The sequence below is a fragment of the Volvox carteri genome (assembly GCF_000143455.1).
Source record: "Volvox carteri f. nagariensis unplaced genomic scaffold VOLCAscaffold_6, whole genome shotgun sequence".
Lineage (NCBI taxonomy): Eukaryota > Viridiplantae > Chlorophyta > Chlorophyceae > Chlamydomonadales > Volvocaceae > Volvox > Volvox carteri.
In genome coordinates this window covers 1,774,350-1,791,067 of record NW_003307549.1, presented here as the reverse complement: position 1 = coordinate 1,791,067, position 16,718 = coordinate 1,774,350, and the positions used below count along the sequence as shown (strand labels likewise).

The following is a 16,718-nucleotide window of genomic DNA, read 5'->3' as shown; positions in this document are numbered from 1 at the left end:
TCCTCCCTCCCTCGCTGGGGGCAGCGAGCGCTGCGTCGTCCTCGCCCACACTTGGGAGGGGGTGCCAGCCTTGCAGCGGAATGCCGGAGACGAGCTGAAGTTTACGCTCTTGGATCGCCAGCCGAGCGGCGTCGCGAGTCTTCAGGTCGGTAACGGACGGGTTGGCTCGAAGGAGTCTCGAACGCTGTGACTCATGCTTGTGCGGGATGGACTCGAGTTTGGCTGTGTGGGCATCCTTGGCTGATTTTGAAGCCCGAGCGGGCAAACGCTGCTCCTGCTGGCCGAGGTCTGTCGCCAACGCCTCGTCGATAGCCAAAAGCTGATCTTTTACCCGCTGCAATATGTACAATTCATCCGATGAAAGCGGTGGGAAGGAGACCAGCTCTCGGTCGCAGTCAGCGGTCGTGCGCAGATGGTCAAAGGGCGACATGGCTACAGCAACCAACACCAGACGAACTGACGAAATGAATTGAAGATTAATAAGACACGAAAGGACAAGAAAGTCGAAAGAAAGGTCGCCAGACCCACACCGCTGACCAACGGACAATAACAGCGGCGGCTAGCAGCTGTTCTGGTAAAGAGAGCTCGTATCAACCAGCAGCCGAGCCCGAGATCACCAGGAAGATAATTAGACAAGACGAAACACCACCGAGCAAACAGCAGCTCAATACAACAACCAACCAACCGCACCGTACGACGCCGCTCTGACGCCCCTCTTCAAACCACATTTTCGACTACGCCTAAAATAGGATCTTCATGGAACGCTGCGCTGCCGTTGCCAGTCTCATGTCGTCTGGAGAATCCCGCTGCGGCGCTGCTGCTGATCCGTTCCTCCATCACCTTGAGCCTGTTGTCGAGACCAGACACGCTGGTTTCCAGGCCAGCGACTCTGGAGTTCAGCCCATCCATGAGGCTAATTTTCTGATAGATGAATTTTATCATAGCTGCTTGATCCATTTCCTCGTCGGCCATGGTATCGTCCTTCGCCGGTGAGGGCATGGTGGTTCTCTGCCCGTCGCTGCCCTCGCTACTGTCCTCCTGTAACGTGATTAGTGACCTTATAGGAGTGTTCTCGTTCTGTTTGGCTAGCTTATGTACCCCATCTGCGAGTTCCTTCACCGATTTTGGCGGGGTCTGCTGATGCCTCCCCTTCTTCTTGGCCATACGCCCGCGAAGAATTTCCTGGACAGATTAATATCTTCCAGGTGAACGCCTAAATCAGGTCAGGCACTCTGGCTGCCGACTGTCAGCTGACGATGTGCAGAGAACTGCTGGGGAATATGCGAAGAGAAATTGGTGAAGGAACTCGCAGATCGGGTACATAAGCTAGCCAAACAGAACGAGAACACTCCTATCAGGTCACTTATCACGTTACAGGAGGACAGTAGCGAGGGCAGCGACCAGGGGTCGGCAAACGCCGCTGGTACAGCGGGTCCTTCCGTTGTACCCGTTGCAGAAATTCTTCATCGCTGGTACGGCAGCCGTACGGCAGGGTGCAGAAATTCCCCCCAAAAGGCAGGTTTGCGCAGTAATTGGGCGCGACAAGACAACTGTGGCTTTAATAGCGATAGTGTAACGTAGTAAGTTTGGTACATCGGCCCGCAGACACTCTTTCCTCGGCTTTTACCAAAAAAAATTTCCATACAGTTATTCGACCCTGGCACCAGTACCCGTGACAGTTATTCAGGGTTTGCCGACCTCTGCCAGCGACGGACCATGCCCTCACCGGCGAAGGACGATACCATGGCCGACGAGGAAATGGATCAAGCAGCTATGATAAAATTCATCTATCAATGCGTGATAGTGCGCAGGGATTGACTTGAATAACTGCTGCTGCGGTTGTCGCTCGTACACTTCAACCTTATCATAAGTTCCTTATTGAGCGATGCTTGAATACGGCGTTGTGACAAGAATACTGCTACAGCATGGTGTTTCCAAGCATCGCAACTGTTGCCGTTTCCGCGGTAATGGAGCGCTCATCCTGACCAAGAAAGGATGTTCAGCTAGCAGTATTTCTGATGGCACTTTGGTTAGTAAGAAAACATGGAAATCCATAAGTGTTGTCGTCAAGCCAGTATCGCTGCAGGGCATGAGAATCCTGCCTTCAGCCTTGCGCGAAAGCCGTGGTCAAGGCGTTTAACAACCCTGCATCATAAGCAACGTATCACTTGTAGTCATATTGCTCATGCGCACGGCCACCTCGATGCAACCCAGTCGTTGCTCTCTGCGCCAGCGACGGAGCAGCCCGTTTTAACAGACTCGGCGCTATCATGGGACACCATCTCTTTAGGGCACATGCCGATTGTAGGCTTTGAAGCAGTGGCAGCTGCGCTCCCGGTTGGCCTCTCTGAGCAGCTCATGGTTCATACGTTCGTCGCGCTTGGCAGCAGCCTGCGGCCGGATAAGGTGAGATGCGATGCGAAGCAGCGCCGTGCCTAATGGGGGCAGGAAACCGCTCGAAGACTTAAAGCATGCGTGCTGCGTCGTGCCATTTTCTGCGCTACGTATCTACATATGTACGTACTCGCCATGGCGTTGATGCCCGCTCCGAACGTCCCATCGTGCAACGTTGAACAGAACGTGCAATTTCCGTACACGTGCGGGGTTAAAAGTAAAAGCCGGGGGTTGGGGGCCTATGGATGGCAGATTGGTGTTGAACCACCGTCGTCCGTCCTCGCTCGTCTGCTCCGGCACAATGAAGCGCCTAAGGCGCAACGTGCCTGGCCTCCCAACAGATTTCCCAGAGGAACCTGGCCAATGCAAGGGGGGGCGCCCCAGTCTTAATGTGGTGACCACGTTGCACCCTTGAAACACGAGGTCATCACCGTCGTACTTAGCCTGTGCGCTTGCACTTAGCCTGTGCGCTTGCGTAAGCAGAGCAATCCGTGGAAACGTGCAACGTTGTACATGGCATTTCATGCCTTGTCATGAGTGGGTTTATTTCACACGGAAAGCCCCATCAGCAATAATAGTTTTTGACTTATGCATTCAATCAAAATGACCTTTCCTTCTCTGCACCTATCTGTACAAATGTACGTACGTCTATTTGTATGCAGTGCCTGGTGTTGGATTTTTTGCCGGAGCGACCCGAAGACCCGTCCACTGCATTAGCACTGGCGTGTGGCGGCGCCGTACCAGGTGGGTGAGCGTTTAAAAGCGTCGGCAAAGTTTTGTATCGTCTATAATCAGGGTCATCGTAAAATGGATAGGACAAAGAAATAGATCGTATACCGTAGTTGCAACCGACTACGAGCACACACTAGTTTGGGCAGGCCCTGCCCACACTAACGCGCTGTGTAGACATTAGACCCGTTCTTTCTGCCTCTGCTGATATTGATTTGCGTGCACCACACAAATTTGGTGTGGGGTGCAAAACCGAAAAAGGGCACCGTTGTGGTACCGATATGGGGAACCCGTACGGGTACGATTCCGTTAACTGATACCGGTACCGCCGGTAACTGATTTTTGCGGCACATTTCACATCCATCACAGGGGTTTATATCTTGTATGCGGCTTAATATATGATAGCTCTGACTCGTTGAGGCGGCAGGCGTCTTTGAGGCCTCGAGGCCTGCTGCCCAAATTTATGTGCAATTTTAAGTAAATTTCGAGACACACACACGGCGCCTAAGCAATTATGTCAGTAAGGTTTTTTATTTTTATCATCTACAGGCGTCATGCTCGTATTATATGTACGGACGTCCCTTTTGTGTTGTTTGTAAAATTGGACTGGATTCTGGAACGACGGAGTGCCCATTGTATTCGGCAATTACACAACTAACGCCCGTAGTCTGTTGCGACTGCACTCGGAAGGTTTAAGATTTCTTCAGTGAATGTCTAGAATAATGGTCTATCTATGTATAGACCACGTCGTGGAATATGTAATAGATAAGTCTGAGGCTATCTAGATGGTCTATAGGCGATTAGAGATATTACAGACGAGGAACTCCGAGGGGGCGACGAGATAGAGGAAATAAGTGAAGATGTGACGCTGGCAGCCATGTACCTCAGAATAATCATAAAATAATGTACGTGCATATTCATGTATTATTCGCAGGGCAGCTCCGAATTCGACGACTGCACCGGGGGATCCGGGGCCCCGCCATTCGAACAAGGTATGCATATATGAGTGTGTGTGTATGTGAAATGAAACTGCTGGGGTCTGAAGCACACAAGACTAACCAACTTGTGCTGTGTGCTCCCGACCCTTGCGCTGTGTTTCGGCTTCGGCCCCCCGCTCTCGCGGCCCACAGTGTAATCGAAGTCATACCTAGATACATACATACATACATACATACATAGACATACATACATACATACATACATACATACATACATTACACATGTATGGATGAGACCAAGCTTGACGAAGCTGCTACTATGACCGTCGGCCAACCGCGGCCGTGGCCACCGACAGCGACCTCAATTGTTTGAGCGTAGTTATGGTTACCTAATTAGCCTGAAAATGTCGCAGAGGCGACCAGCAGTGGCTGTTAGCCGCGGCAATGTTCAAAATGGCCGCCGTCCGACCTCAGCCGCGAGACCGCAATCCATACCGACCAAAAGATAAAGGCCATCAGTGGCTTTTATGGAACAAATGAAGGCTTAGATATCTACAGAGCCACACTAGAACTGGAACCGATCGTGGTGACAGTCCAGTGGCCAGCAGGCTCAGATACGGGCGACATCATCACGCAAATATACGGTCCATCAGGACTTCAAATTCTGGCGACAATTGGCCAAATCTTCCGCAGCAACCAGGAGTTCAACCGTTGGGGAGGCCCGCACATTCAAAAACGGTTGCTTTATCCGATGGGAAGGGAACGGCACATTGTGATGGAACTCTCCATCCTTGTGCCCAAAGGAGGTCTGGCAGTGTTGACGGCGGCCAGGCGCATCGTCAACGGTCGATTACGCGTGCCTGGGGTGCAATTGACCTCGAACAAGGAGCCGATGGAAGTGGAGCTGCTGGTGAAGAACCAGCAACAGGCTAAGCCCATTGTGTGGGAGGTGAGAGGCGTCCCGGTCGGGCTCAGCTGTCAGGGCACAGCCGACTTTCTCACCCGGGCATACCGGGCAGACCCCAGTCCTCAGGACGTTACGGAATTCTTGCTCCTGGGCCCCACGACTATGGCCGACATGTGGAGGCCGGAGCTTACCAGCAATCGCGGCCTTCCGTGAGACCTGTCTTTTGAATATGGTGAGCCATCAGAGGCATGCCACCAGAAGGGCACCCTTCAAGCGACCAGGAAGACCCCCCCGGAAGGGGAACCTTTCCTGATGCCCCAGCCACCCCTGTGAGCAGCAATAGTCCAGCAACAACGGGGCGACGGGGCAGCAACAAGCACCCGTCGCCCCGTTGTTGCTGGTTTCGGGTGTTGTGGCGTTTAGGTGAGATAGGATCTTGGGAACCGGCCGTCTTGGTAGAGCGGTAATGGGGGGACGCCGAGCTGGCTACCCTTCCCCCCTGTGGTTTTCGGGGGCTTGATCGCCCGGCGTCACTGCAGGGTTTTCCCGTTTGAGTACTTTTCAAGCTAGACCCAGTGCTGTGGAAGGGTGTGGGCTTGTGCGGTGTTATCCCCCCGACGGGTGCTATCTCCCCTGGACTAGTCCAGTGAGGGAGAGGCGGAGGAGGGTAGTTGTCTCAGGAGGCTGTTTGGCGTCTTGTGGTGTGAGCTCTTTGCGCTCTTTTTGCGTGAGGATTTTTGAGCTTGGTGACCTCCCCAGCCCGGGATGACTCGTCGGGCTCCAGGTCCTGGTTGCGAGCTCTCTGAGATGCTCGGTTCGTTCGGTCGGCAGGAAGAGCCCCCCGGTTGCGATTTCGTTTATGTTAGGAGCCAGCGGGCATAGATCCCGTCTAGCTGGAGCGCCAAACGAGCGCTGATGTGTGCCGGCCGTTGTTCCCCGTGCGGCCTGACCCGGGGGCGGAGTGCATGAGGCTAACCAGCCGTGTGCATCCGGCCCCCGCGCTGTGTTTCGGCCCTGGGCCCCCGGCTTTTCAGCCCACAGTGTAATCAGCGTCATACATGCATACATGCATACATACATACATACATACATACATACATACATACATGCATACATACATACATACATACATACATACATACATACATACATACATACATACATACATACATACATACGCGTAGAGTGTTGGCAGTCTGAGTCGGGGTCGGGAGCACACAAGACTAACCGACTTGTGCTGTGTGCTGCGCTGTGTTTCGGCTTTGGCCCCCGGCCCTCGCGGCCCACAGTGTAACCTAGGTCATACATACATGGATGATGGTACATTGCATGCCAATAAAAATGCAAGGAACGCGTGCCTCACGTGCGCACATGTATCCGCGTGTGTGTGTGTTGCAGGCTGATGGTGAAGGTGGCCACACCCTGGGGTGATGAAGAGGCTATTGCCACGATTGAGGCATTCAACCGGTATGTCTATCTGTCCGCAAGTGACCCTCGATCCAGATCAATCGCACCTGGAGATGTGTGTACGGCTGTGTGGTTCTGTGTACGCTACTTCTTCTTTCCGGCCTTCAAGGCCTTTCCCCACTTTGAGTCATACAAGTAGCTACGGGATAAGGAAATGCCAAGTGGACGAGCAACCTGTACGACATTACACTGAAGCCGCCCCTAGGTTGGCACCCTCTTGCGCTTGTAATAATGCCAGGTCGTTGTGTTAGCCAAGTAACCACCCTGTGTTGATAACCGGACGCTTATTACATGTACATGTACACATCGTTATCATCGGACTACACCCCCCAAAAACGCAAGCGTGTATGTTGTACGCATACAACATCACACGTTGGATATCTATGAAGTGATGAGGTGTATGTGGTGGCCGCTGCCGCCATGTGCCGCCTCTGTGATGTGCCACACCATACATACTTACATACATACATACTGCAAGAAGGGTTCAGCTCCCTCGGCATCTCCCGCGAGTACTCTTTGTCTGGTGTTATACACATACACACATGCACACACAGGGGTGCACATGGCCATCAGTGCACTGCCCCCGTGCACATCCAACCAGAACTCTTTTCTGCTCTGCCATCCATGTGTGTTCTAATGTGTGCAGGTGCTGGAATACACAGCTTCGGCTTCTTCACAATGACTGTCGCCATTACACTGCCGCATTGCTCACTCATCTCACGTCCAAGCAGTACGAAATTCATGATCTACGTCTAATCTAGAGATGTCAGTAATAACAGCAGCATGCAGATGTTACGGTTGCAGTGACGTGCATGCAAATGCATACCACTAGTTGCTGTTGATAAAGAGCTGTTGTTGATGAAGGGATGCATGGCGGTGATAGCAACGACTAGCTAGGTCCGTTCCACGAGTGTCGCATGCAATACGGTTTTGCATCCAGGCTGATACACGCAGTGCTTCGATTATTGATCCAGGTCATCCGACCTTAGTAGTCCCAATCAGGCAACATATTTAAGCCAGATGGTCCTGTTGGGCACTTCGATTTGTGTGCCAGTTGGAATGCGTATGCGCCATGATATGTCGCGATGTAACAATGGGTATCGAGACAAATATATCAGTTCCGGTCCGAGTTCGAATCTCAGATGACGCGGTTCTGCTGGTAATCCCGTGGGTACTGCCTTTACTTAGGACCCTGGGCTCGGCTAGAGGTCAAGGACGTCCGCTAACTGGAGAGGGGGGATAACTCAATAGTATTCTGGGCATATCACATCGGGATCTGCATCCACCGATCGGCGCTTTTCTGAAGTCGTGGTGTAACGGTAGATATGTATGTACATGTGTATGTCATAATGATCGCACAGAGGCAGGATGCAAGATGCAATAACGTAGCTAGCCAGCGAGCTAGTACAGTGTCATCATGCAACTTAAGAGGTAAAGGGCGCACGCCTCCCGGCCATGCCGTACCGCAGTTACGACAGGCCGTACAGGCCTGTGGGGCACCTCCAAAAGGGTGCACGCCCATGCCAATCAAATGTACTGTCACACATACATACATACATGCTCGACACTAATTAGCCGCTAATTAAGCATGAATGTCGCCATCAAGTGAACCTCGTGAAGGCAGGCAGCAAGGAATGAACTTGCGTGAATGGCCAGCCACATATATGCATGTATAGACATGTATATAGCCGACTAATCCGAATTCTGTGTGCGAGACTTCGGGTACATGTTGTACAGCGCCCACCATAGGCAGTCAATGTCTATATTTGTTTGCGCAACACTTTTATTTCACAATGGCAATAATTCTGTGCATTATGGATGATGTTAGTTATTAAGGCTTCGAACGTGCGGTTGGGGGCCGTGGGTTTGGAGGGGGCCGCGGTGTCGATGGGCCTCTGGGGGCCCTGTACGGTGGGGGTAGCCGTGGTGAAGGCGGCGATGATGGGACCGGGGGTGACCGTCGTGGGGATGGTGGTAGCCGTGGCGGTCGACGAGGTGCCGGCGGAGTGGGGGGCGGTGGTGATGAAGGTGGTGGTGGTGATGGAGGCAGAGGCGGCGATGGTGGCGGGCGGGGTGGTGGTGATGGTGACGGTGGCGGTGGTGAGAAACACATGGGGTCTTGAGAGTCCGTCAGGAAGTTGCAGTCATCATCTAACCCGTTCTTGCAGTTGTTCAACTCGGTGGTGATGTTGAAGCGGCGACGGCATACTCGCACGTTTGCCCCGGTGACGTCGTCCCAGGACTCAAACTTGATGGTAAACTCGCTGGCTGGGTCACTCCAAATTCCGCCGACATTAATCTGGCCTGTCAGGATGGTTTTACTACCGTTGAAAGTGTGCATGAGGATGAAGGTATCGCGATCCTGAGTAGCTCTGTAGGGCAGGTCATAAGTGTAGGTATTTTGTCTTGATGAGATGAAAAGGCTCAGGCCCGTCGGCATTCGCAATCCTGTCACCATCACTGAGCTGTTGGGTCTCGATATTTGTGACGGGATGGTAAGGTTGGTAATCTTGCCGTATGACAGATTTGTATCATTGAGACGGAGGAAAGGCCTGCCTAAGCCAACCTGCGTGGAATTGAAACGTAGATACAGGGAGAAGTCAGGCTTCATATTTTGTACGGGACAGACAGGCAGGCAGACAGGCAGGCGATAATTAACATGAATACTATTTATATGTGACATAATTTCCTAATGCCGTCACGAAATTAAAAACACGAACATTTCCTGTCACTACGGTATTGTGAATCGACTGCATTAGTGTAGTAGCTGCGGTATTGCATGACACACATATCGTATAATGGAATCTTAAGTTATCTTTTACAAATGGTATGGAGAACTCCGCACATGTCATTTCATCCTCGTGTTGTCAGGTCGACCGCGACTGACTCCATATAAACATGTCATCCACGTGGACCGCTACTGAAACATCAAGCTGAGGCGGGTTGAGAGTACTCTGCACTTAAATCATTTGGAGACTGCTAGGCGCAGTGCATGCGCATGTACTGCCCTCCCTCTCTCCTACCTACCCTATCTCTTACCTCTACCCTCTACCCTACCTACGTACCTACCTACCTACGTACCTACCTACCTACCTACCTAGTACCTACCTACCTACGTACCTACCTACCTACCTACCTACGTACCTACCCTACCAACTTACCTACCTACCTACGTACCTACCTACCTACGTACCTACCTACCTACCTACCTACCTACCTACCTACGTACCTACCTACGTACCTACCTACCTACCTACCTACCTATCTACCTACCTACCTACGTACCTACCTCCCTACCTACCTACCTACGTACCTACCTACCTACCTACGTACCTGCCTACCTACCTACCTACCTACCTGCCTACCTACCTACCTACCTACCTACCTGCCTACCTACGTACCTACGTCCCTACCTCCCTACCTACGTACCTACCTACCTACCTACCTACGTACCTACCCTACCAACTTACCTACCTACCTACGTACCTACCTACCTACCTACCTACGTACCTACCTACCTACCTACCTACCTACCTACTACCTACCTACCTACCTACCTACCTGCCTACCTACCTACCTACCTGCCTACCTACCTATCTACCTACCTACCTACCTACCTACCTACCTACCTACCTACCTACCCACCTACCTACCTACCTACCTGCCTACCTACCTCCTGCATGGTGACCATGCACGAAGCCGCTATTGATGAGTGAGGAACACATAACGTAAAACCCGGTGGTAACATGCAGCGCCCACCTGCCAGTTATGAGGGGCGTTGTAGCAGCGAATGCCCTGGCCTCCACCTCCGCCCATGGGGCACGTGTGGTCGCACTGATCTCCACTGTCGCAGCCCCCGGGAATGTCCGCGTGAGTCAGGCCATAATTGTGACTGATCTCATGAAAAAGGATTTCCAAACTGAGAAGTGAGCTCCACCAAACTATTCCGGAGCCCCATTTGTTGACTGTCGAGCGAAGGTATGTATCTTTAAACCAGGTGCCTTGAGAAGCGAATCCACTGAAGCCTCCGCAGTCTGGATGCACAACGAAAGTCAGTCGGGACTGAGTGCTAGGCAGTGCGTGGTCCATCCCATGCATCCACACCTTACTATTATTTTATGTAACGAATATCAAATTTTGCATGATTTCCCAGTAGGTGGTGCATGTTGTTTCCTGTAAGCTGTTCTGTTATTAACCTCGTGGCTCTGTTTGCTTACCTATCTGTCGGTTGCTTGGAGCGATTCTGAGCGATGTCCGATCTGTACGGTCTAAATAACTATAGCTGTATTTAATTGCGACCTGTTTACATTTAATGTCTATGTTTACAAGACTGTATGAATTCTGTTGTTATTTAACAAACCGGCGGCTTGTGAATACGGTTGCTTGAGTTCGCCGTCTAAATACCGCACTGCTGCGGAAGTCCATACCAGGCGGGGTTTTGCCTGAGTAGAGCTGGGACCTGCGTCACTTGTTTCGTCTGGTCAACCAATTTGGGAGTAATAATTCCTATTTGAATTACGGTCATCTGACAAGCTGTGTCGGCTTCCTCGAAGCCGGAAGAAGGGCGGGGCCCCGGGGCAAATTTGCTGGATGCAGCAATGTGGAGTGGGGGTGTATGTACAGTTACATCAAGATGCGGGTTGTTGCATCGTGGAGGGCATATCACGGGTCTGCATGCGCCGATCGGTACGTTTCTGAAATCGTGATGTAACAATGGGTATCGAGACAAATATCTCAGTTCCGGTTTGAGTCCGAATCTCAGTTGACGCTGTTCTGCGACTGCTGGTTATCCTGTAGGGATCCTGGGCTCGGCTAGAGGTCGAGGACGTCCTCTAACTGGAGAGGGGGGATGATCGCAGAATTCTGGGCATAACATGGTATCTGCATCCACCGATCGGCGCTTATCTGAATTCGTGATATAACACACTGAGAGCTGCACTATCTGAGTGTGCCTCTATCGGTGTTTGCGAGGGGACTGTAACTCATCGGGGCAGTCTGGGGGCCCTACTGTAGTAGATGGCCGCTGAAAAGGCCTCTCGAGATGCTGGCGTTCGCGCTTAGCGCGTATTTGTATAGCCGTACTGTGTACCAGCTACTACAGCCCCGGAGCCCTCCCCAGCGCCTCACAGCTAAAAGAATAAAATCACACAAAACCCTGAAATACAATCTACTACTTCCTAAGTAATAATAATAAGAGGCCCACCCTAAACGAAAAAAACACTGATTGTTAGCATGCGTAAACTCGTCACCTGCTTACCAGGAATCCTAGAGGTGGCGGATGGGGGCAAAGCCATGATCAAGTGGTGGTAGTCTGCCGTATTGACGCCATGGTTGCGAGATGCCCAGTCGGCAAGCCAGTAATGCCATTTAGGCATGTTCTCTCTCGCACATGTGCTGGTGTTAAAACTAAGGTCTGCAGGGTTCCACCCGGAAGATCGATTTAGGACTCCTCTGCAAGGCACTTCCACGGGTCCCAACACTTTGACGTTTGATGGTAGCAATTTGATCTGGCCATAGCTGCAGGTATTCATGTAGTCCGCCAAGGTTTTTCCGACAAACTGCTTGTTGCCGATGACAAGCAAATCGTAGACGATCTGCGTTCATGCATGTGCGTAGGGGGCACACATCTCAGGTAGGAGACGCACATTACCGGCAGGCCGACCGATTGTCATACATAGTCAGCAGCGCCTAGAACTATCTAGCACCCAGTGAAACCACTTGCTTGCTTCTTGCTTCGCCCGCCAAGCAAGCTGATGGGTATGTACCGCCGGTTTTTTTATATAGTGTAATATTGTGCCATGACGGTATGTAATACTGTAATGGTCGTACCAGTGGTAGGAACTTCATTTTTTTTATTATACATGGATAGGGCCATCGTGTTAAGTATAGATAGGCCTGTTGTATCTCGACTTTCAGAAAAGTATCGACCGGCGGATGCAGATCCCGTGATATTCCCTCCAGGATATTACAAGAGCCGAAAAATAAATCGTCTATAAATGCAAGGTGTATCTACTATGCAGGATATATCTGGGTTGACCTATTGGTAGCGACCCCGGGTTGGTAGTAGTGTAGACATCTTGATCGCACAGCAGCGAGAGTGTGCAGTACAAACCAAACACAGCACCTTGTACACTATTTCTGTACCGTAGTGCTACTTATAGTTCGTGATCGCTTTGTTCGGGGAGGGGTCAAAAAACTTTCTGAAATTTGTACGTGCTCTTTGAATTTCGGGGAAGGCCGGACCAGATTTTGCGGGCATGATACAAATTTCGGGGCCCCTTCCAAAGTTTCGGGCCCCTTTCAAGCTGCAGCTTCTAGTCAGTCTCCCTCCACCGGGAACCCTTAGGCTCATGGTCTCTCACCATTTTCGCACTTTGGAAACGCCCTAGCAAATTCTGGACCGATCGTACAGTTCAGTACCAGTGGCAACGACCTAATAACCAACCGGCCGGGCCAATACAGTGTTTGGGTGGTTGCTACTGAAACGTGTCTTCATGTGGCTGAAACCCCGACGTAAAAGGCATTACGACGCAGCTGGATGCACAAACAGGAGCCCTCACCCCTCACCTCGCATGATGCCGAAAAAAACATTACGGTCGCATGTCCTACGTTTATGACTATATTTTATGTATTTAAGAGCTGATTTCCGCCTTGAAATCCTAGTTTTTGCGAAGTTTGATCGACCGGCTTCGGAGGGTACGATATTTCGGTGCTGCGGTCCCTTGGGATACCTTAGAATTTGTACGTGCTACATATTCGTGGTGCCTCCCGAATTATTGTAGCACGAACTATAAGTAGCACTACGGTATGTATACATGTATGGTGCTGCTGTGTCGCCTACCTCCGGTGGTAGTCCTCCGTAAGGGTAGCCACATAATGTGGTCATGTAGACCAGGATCCTCGGCTCCTGAGGGACAGTGATGGACCCTCCCGTCTCTGCCAACTGCCGCCGCAGCTGCTGACTTCCTTGCTGCTCCTCAGACGCAGTGGGGGCGTTACACGAATACATGACACCGTTCACCGTCTTGTCGTACATGACAGTGACGCCGGGGTTGCCGATTGGGATGGCACTTGGCGGCATCTCATCACAGAAGATCAGGCGATGCACATTGCCACTGTCTGCTTCATGCAAGTAGTAGGTCGGCTTGAGATGTGTTATCGATGTGATGGTGCCTGAGGGGGCAGGGAGCGGGCGAGCCACCAGTAGCCACCAGCAGCAGGTACGAAGGGACGAAAGTGTGGGGTGTTGTGGCAGCAGCAGGTGCGTGATGAGCGAATGGCTTGCTCTTTTTCAAAGGGATTAGCGAACAAAATCCTGAAATGTTTAGGGGAGGATGGACTATACCTCACAAGATTTAAATAAAAGAGAGGTTTTTAGATGCCTGAAAAAATAGATCATCTATCGCCTATGAATCGTGTACATGTACAATAGACAGGGACGGTCCCTTTAAGTGGTACGCACCTCGACACGATCTATAGCTACACGATGGAAGTTCTACGGACGGATAGACCGCCGTCGGTAAAATTTTCCAATCGTCTATAGATAAGGTCGTCGTTTCATAGACAGGATCAAGAAATAGATCGTATACAGATTCATTGTATAGAATGGCCTATAGACCGCGCCGTGGTATAATAGATAGGCCTGGAATTTGGTAATCTACACGACGACGACACAAATTTTCACAGGCGACACTCACACATACATAAGTAGAAAAAGCACAAGGCAGGAGCGCGGCTACCTTCGGTGATCGGGATTTGCGTCGGTAAAGTATTGGAACGTCAATGGACAGGGTCGTAGAGTTTTAGGGTTCTAGGGGTTTGATAACATATTTCGACTTAATTAACAACTAGCCGACGACTGAAAATCAGGAGGAAAAAATAGCAAAATGCTAGAAAACCAATTAAGCAGCTGCTTAATTAATTAAGTGGTGGCGTTCCCCGAGTACTGTATATAATGTTACTTCAGGTAGCCACGCTGAGTAGCAGCAGCAGCCGCAGCCGCAGGGACAATCGCGACGTCTTGCTGGGCACGGTGAATCGAGAATAATCCAATGCAAGGCCGGTTGAGGTTCATTTGAAGGATGGTAACGGTATCTTTGAACCTTACAACAGTCGCATACAACCCTGGAGTCTATAATAGGAGTCAAGGGCCGGGGAATCTATGTATACGTTTTCTTGCAAAATAATTTTGTTGTGGATTGTACACAAACCTTGCAAACACGCGCCGGCTGCCATCGATTGTACGGCGTCGTAAAGCAGGACCGTCGATTTGCGGTTGAGCTCCGAGCTTATGAGTCATAACTACGGTAAATGCATGCAATGTAATTCATGCAACCCCTGGTCGGTAATATCACACTGATACTTTGAGATGAGGCTCACCGATTGCCACCCCGCCGCTGCTGGGCCCACCACCGCGGCCTTGGATCTCTGCGGTCGTCACCCCCAGCAGCAACAGCGCCGGGAGTAGAAGTAGTAGCATGGCTCCTCGCCAGCTGCTGCTGCTGCTGCTGCTGGCCATGGTTGCCAAAACCCCACGCGCACTGGTACGCAAAGTATTGGTCACCACAGAGCCCGTAGTGGCGTTAGTGGTTCAGTGGTTCTTGTTTCTGCGTTCGAGCGTTGATGATACGTGTGACAGACGCATGCACGCGTGGGTGAGGGCCGCTTAATCGAAATTCCGCCCATGCCATTAAGGAGATGATGCACAAAATTATATTTAGGCTTGTGTTTATTATAAAGCACAAAATAATATATGTCTACATTTATTGCACGTTCGTTTAGTTATTACGGAACAGGACGCGGTAGATAATATTTACAGTAGACCAGGCGGCAGGAATGGACGGGCATATGCATGGAGGCGAGGACGCGCGTATACATATGAAGCGGGCGGACAACACCAAAAAACGACGTTTACGTTATATACCGGCTAGCTGAGTAGTAGCTCTTATTGCTTGTGAGGTTGCTTGTTGAAGGTCATCTAACCTACACATACAGTTACCTGATGATGAGGCTACTTGCGTGATACTTGCTAGCGATGTCCGTCTTGTCTTGTTATTGCCAAAACAGTGGCGCTGTCGTGTGTCGAACTACCCCTAGTCCACGGCGCTCTATTACTCCCTAGACGCGGCTCCTTGGAACATGCCGGACTTATATAATTACGTAAAGATATGTGCACACACTGAAGATTGAAGCCTCTAACACGCATACGATGATACTGCTGCTGATTAGCCGGTTGGAGAACCTTAAAATGTCTTCGTTCGTGTAATCACCACGTTCGTCCCTTCATTTTATAAAGTTTCGTTCCGCCGCTGTGTCGGTTCGTTCAGTCCCAACAAATTACCAACGCGCAAAGTGATGCCGGCCCTTCTGCTGCCTTCCTCCAAAAGGTCTGCCCAGGCGAACAGATAATACACTCAATAAATCCCTATGAAACACAGGAAATGGTAACCTAATCGCACTTAGCTGCTTCGACCTGTTAGTAGCTATAAAAAATGAAAGATGGAACGTCCGAACGTGTACATATGCGCGTATATACGTCATTCGTTTTTCGTTCATGAAATAAAAAATGAAATAAAAAAGAAATACAGCGATGCATGTATGACCATATATGCATTCTACCTCGTGACTTACTAAACGATCTTTATAAAACCAAGTCCACGAAGTCGTGGAGAAAGGCGTGCCCTTGTATGCAGATGACACTAGAAGAACAACAGTCTAAGATACACTTATGTCCAATCCGATTTTGCCCAGGGCCCTCCTTGCTCCTTTTTTTAACTTCCAACCGAACCAACACATCATCGTCGTTTCGCCGTTCGGTGATATCGAGTAGGGCTAAGGTTCTCGTTCAGCATCTACACGCGCTAGTGGGCATCTCCCTGAGCACAGCGAAGGCGTTTTACGAACACACTCTTCCCTTGCAGTATGGCTGAGGGGAGAGGCTATGACATGAAAGGAGTTCTTAGCTTGAGCTCCAACCATAAGTAAAGAGCATGACGCGTCTGTACATATATATCACCACGTACAGAAGCGTCATGCACTTTGGGACGATACCGGACGATACCGGACGATACCGAACGATACCGGATTCCTGTATACCAACGGACAACTAGGAACTCGATGTAATGCCAAGGACAAGGAGCACTCGCGGGAGATGCCAAGGGGGCTGATCCTCTTCTGACACTTGAACCGTACCTGCACAAGCACGCCACGTAGAGTATGTGGATCCATGCATACCATCCTGTCATAGGCCACTGCCCACCACCAAGGCTTCCATCCATTCCTTG

At 50.8% G+C, this 16,718-nt stretch overlaps 1 protein-coding gene across 1 annotated transcript; it reads right to left on the bottom strand.

Moving 5' to 3' along the window:
- Positions 1–8,266: 8,266 nt before the first annotated feature.
- Positions 8,267–14,953, bottom strand: VOLCADRAFT_87770 (uncharacterized protein; the record flags this gene model as incomplete). The annotated part of the gene is made up of 6 exons (XM_002947358.1): positions 8,267–9,001; positions 10,195–10,279; positions 11,693–11,700; positions 11,898–12,029; positions 13,277–13,608; positions 14,815–14,953. The coding sequence occupies 6 exons, from the start codon at positions 14,951–14,953 to the stop codon at positions 8,267–8,269; spliced, it is 1,431 nt and encodes a 476-aa protein (XP_002947404.1).
- Positions 14,954–16,718: the final 1,765 nt, after the last annotated feature.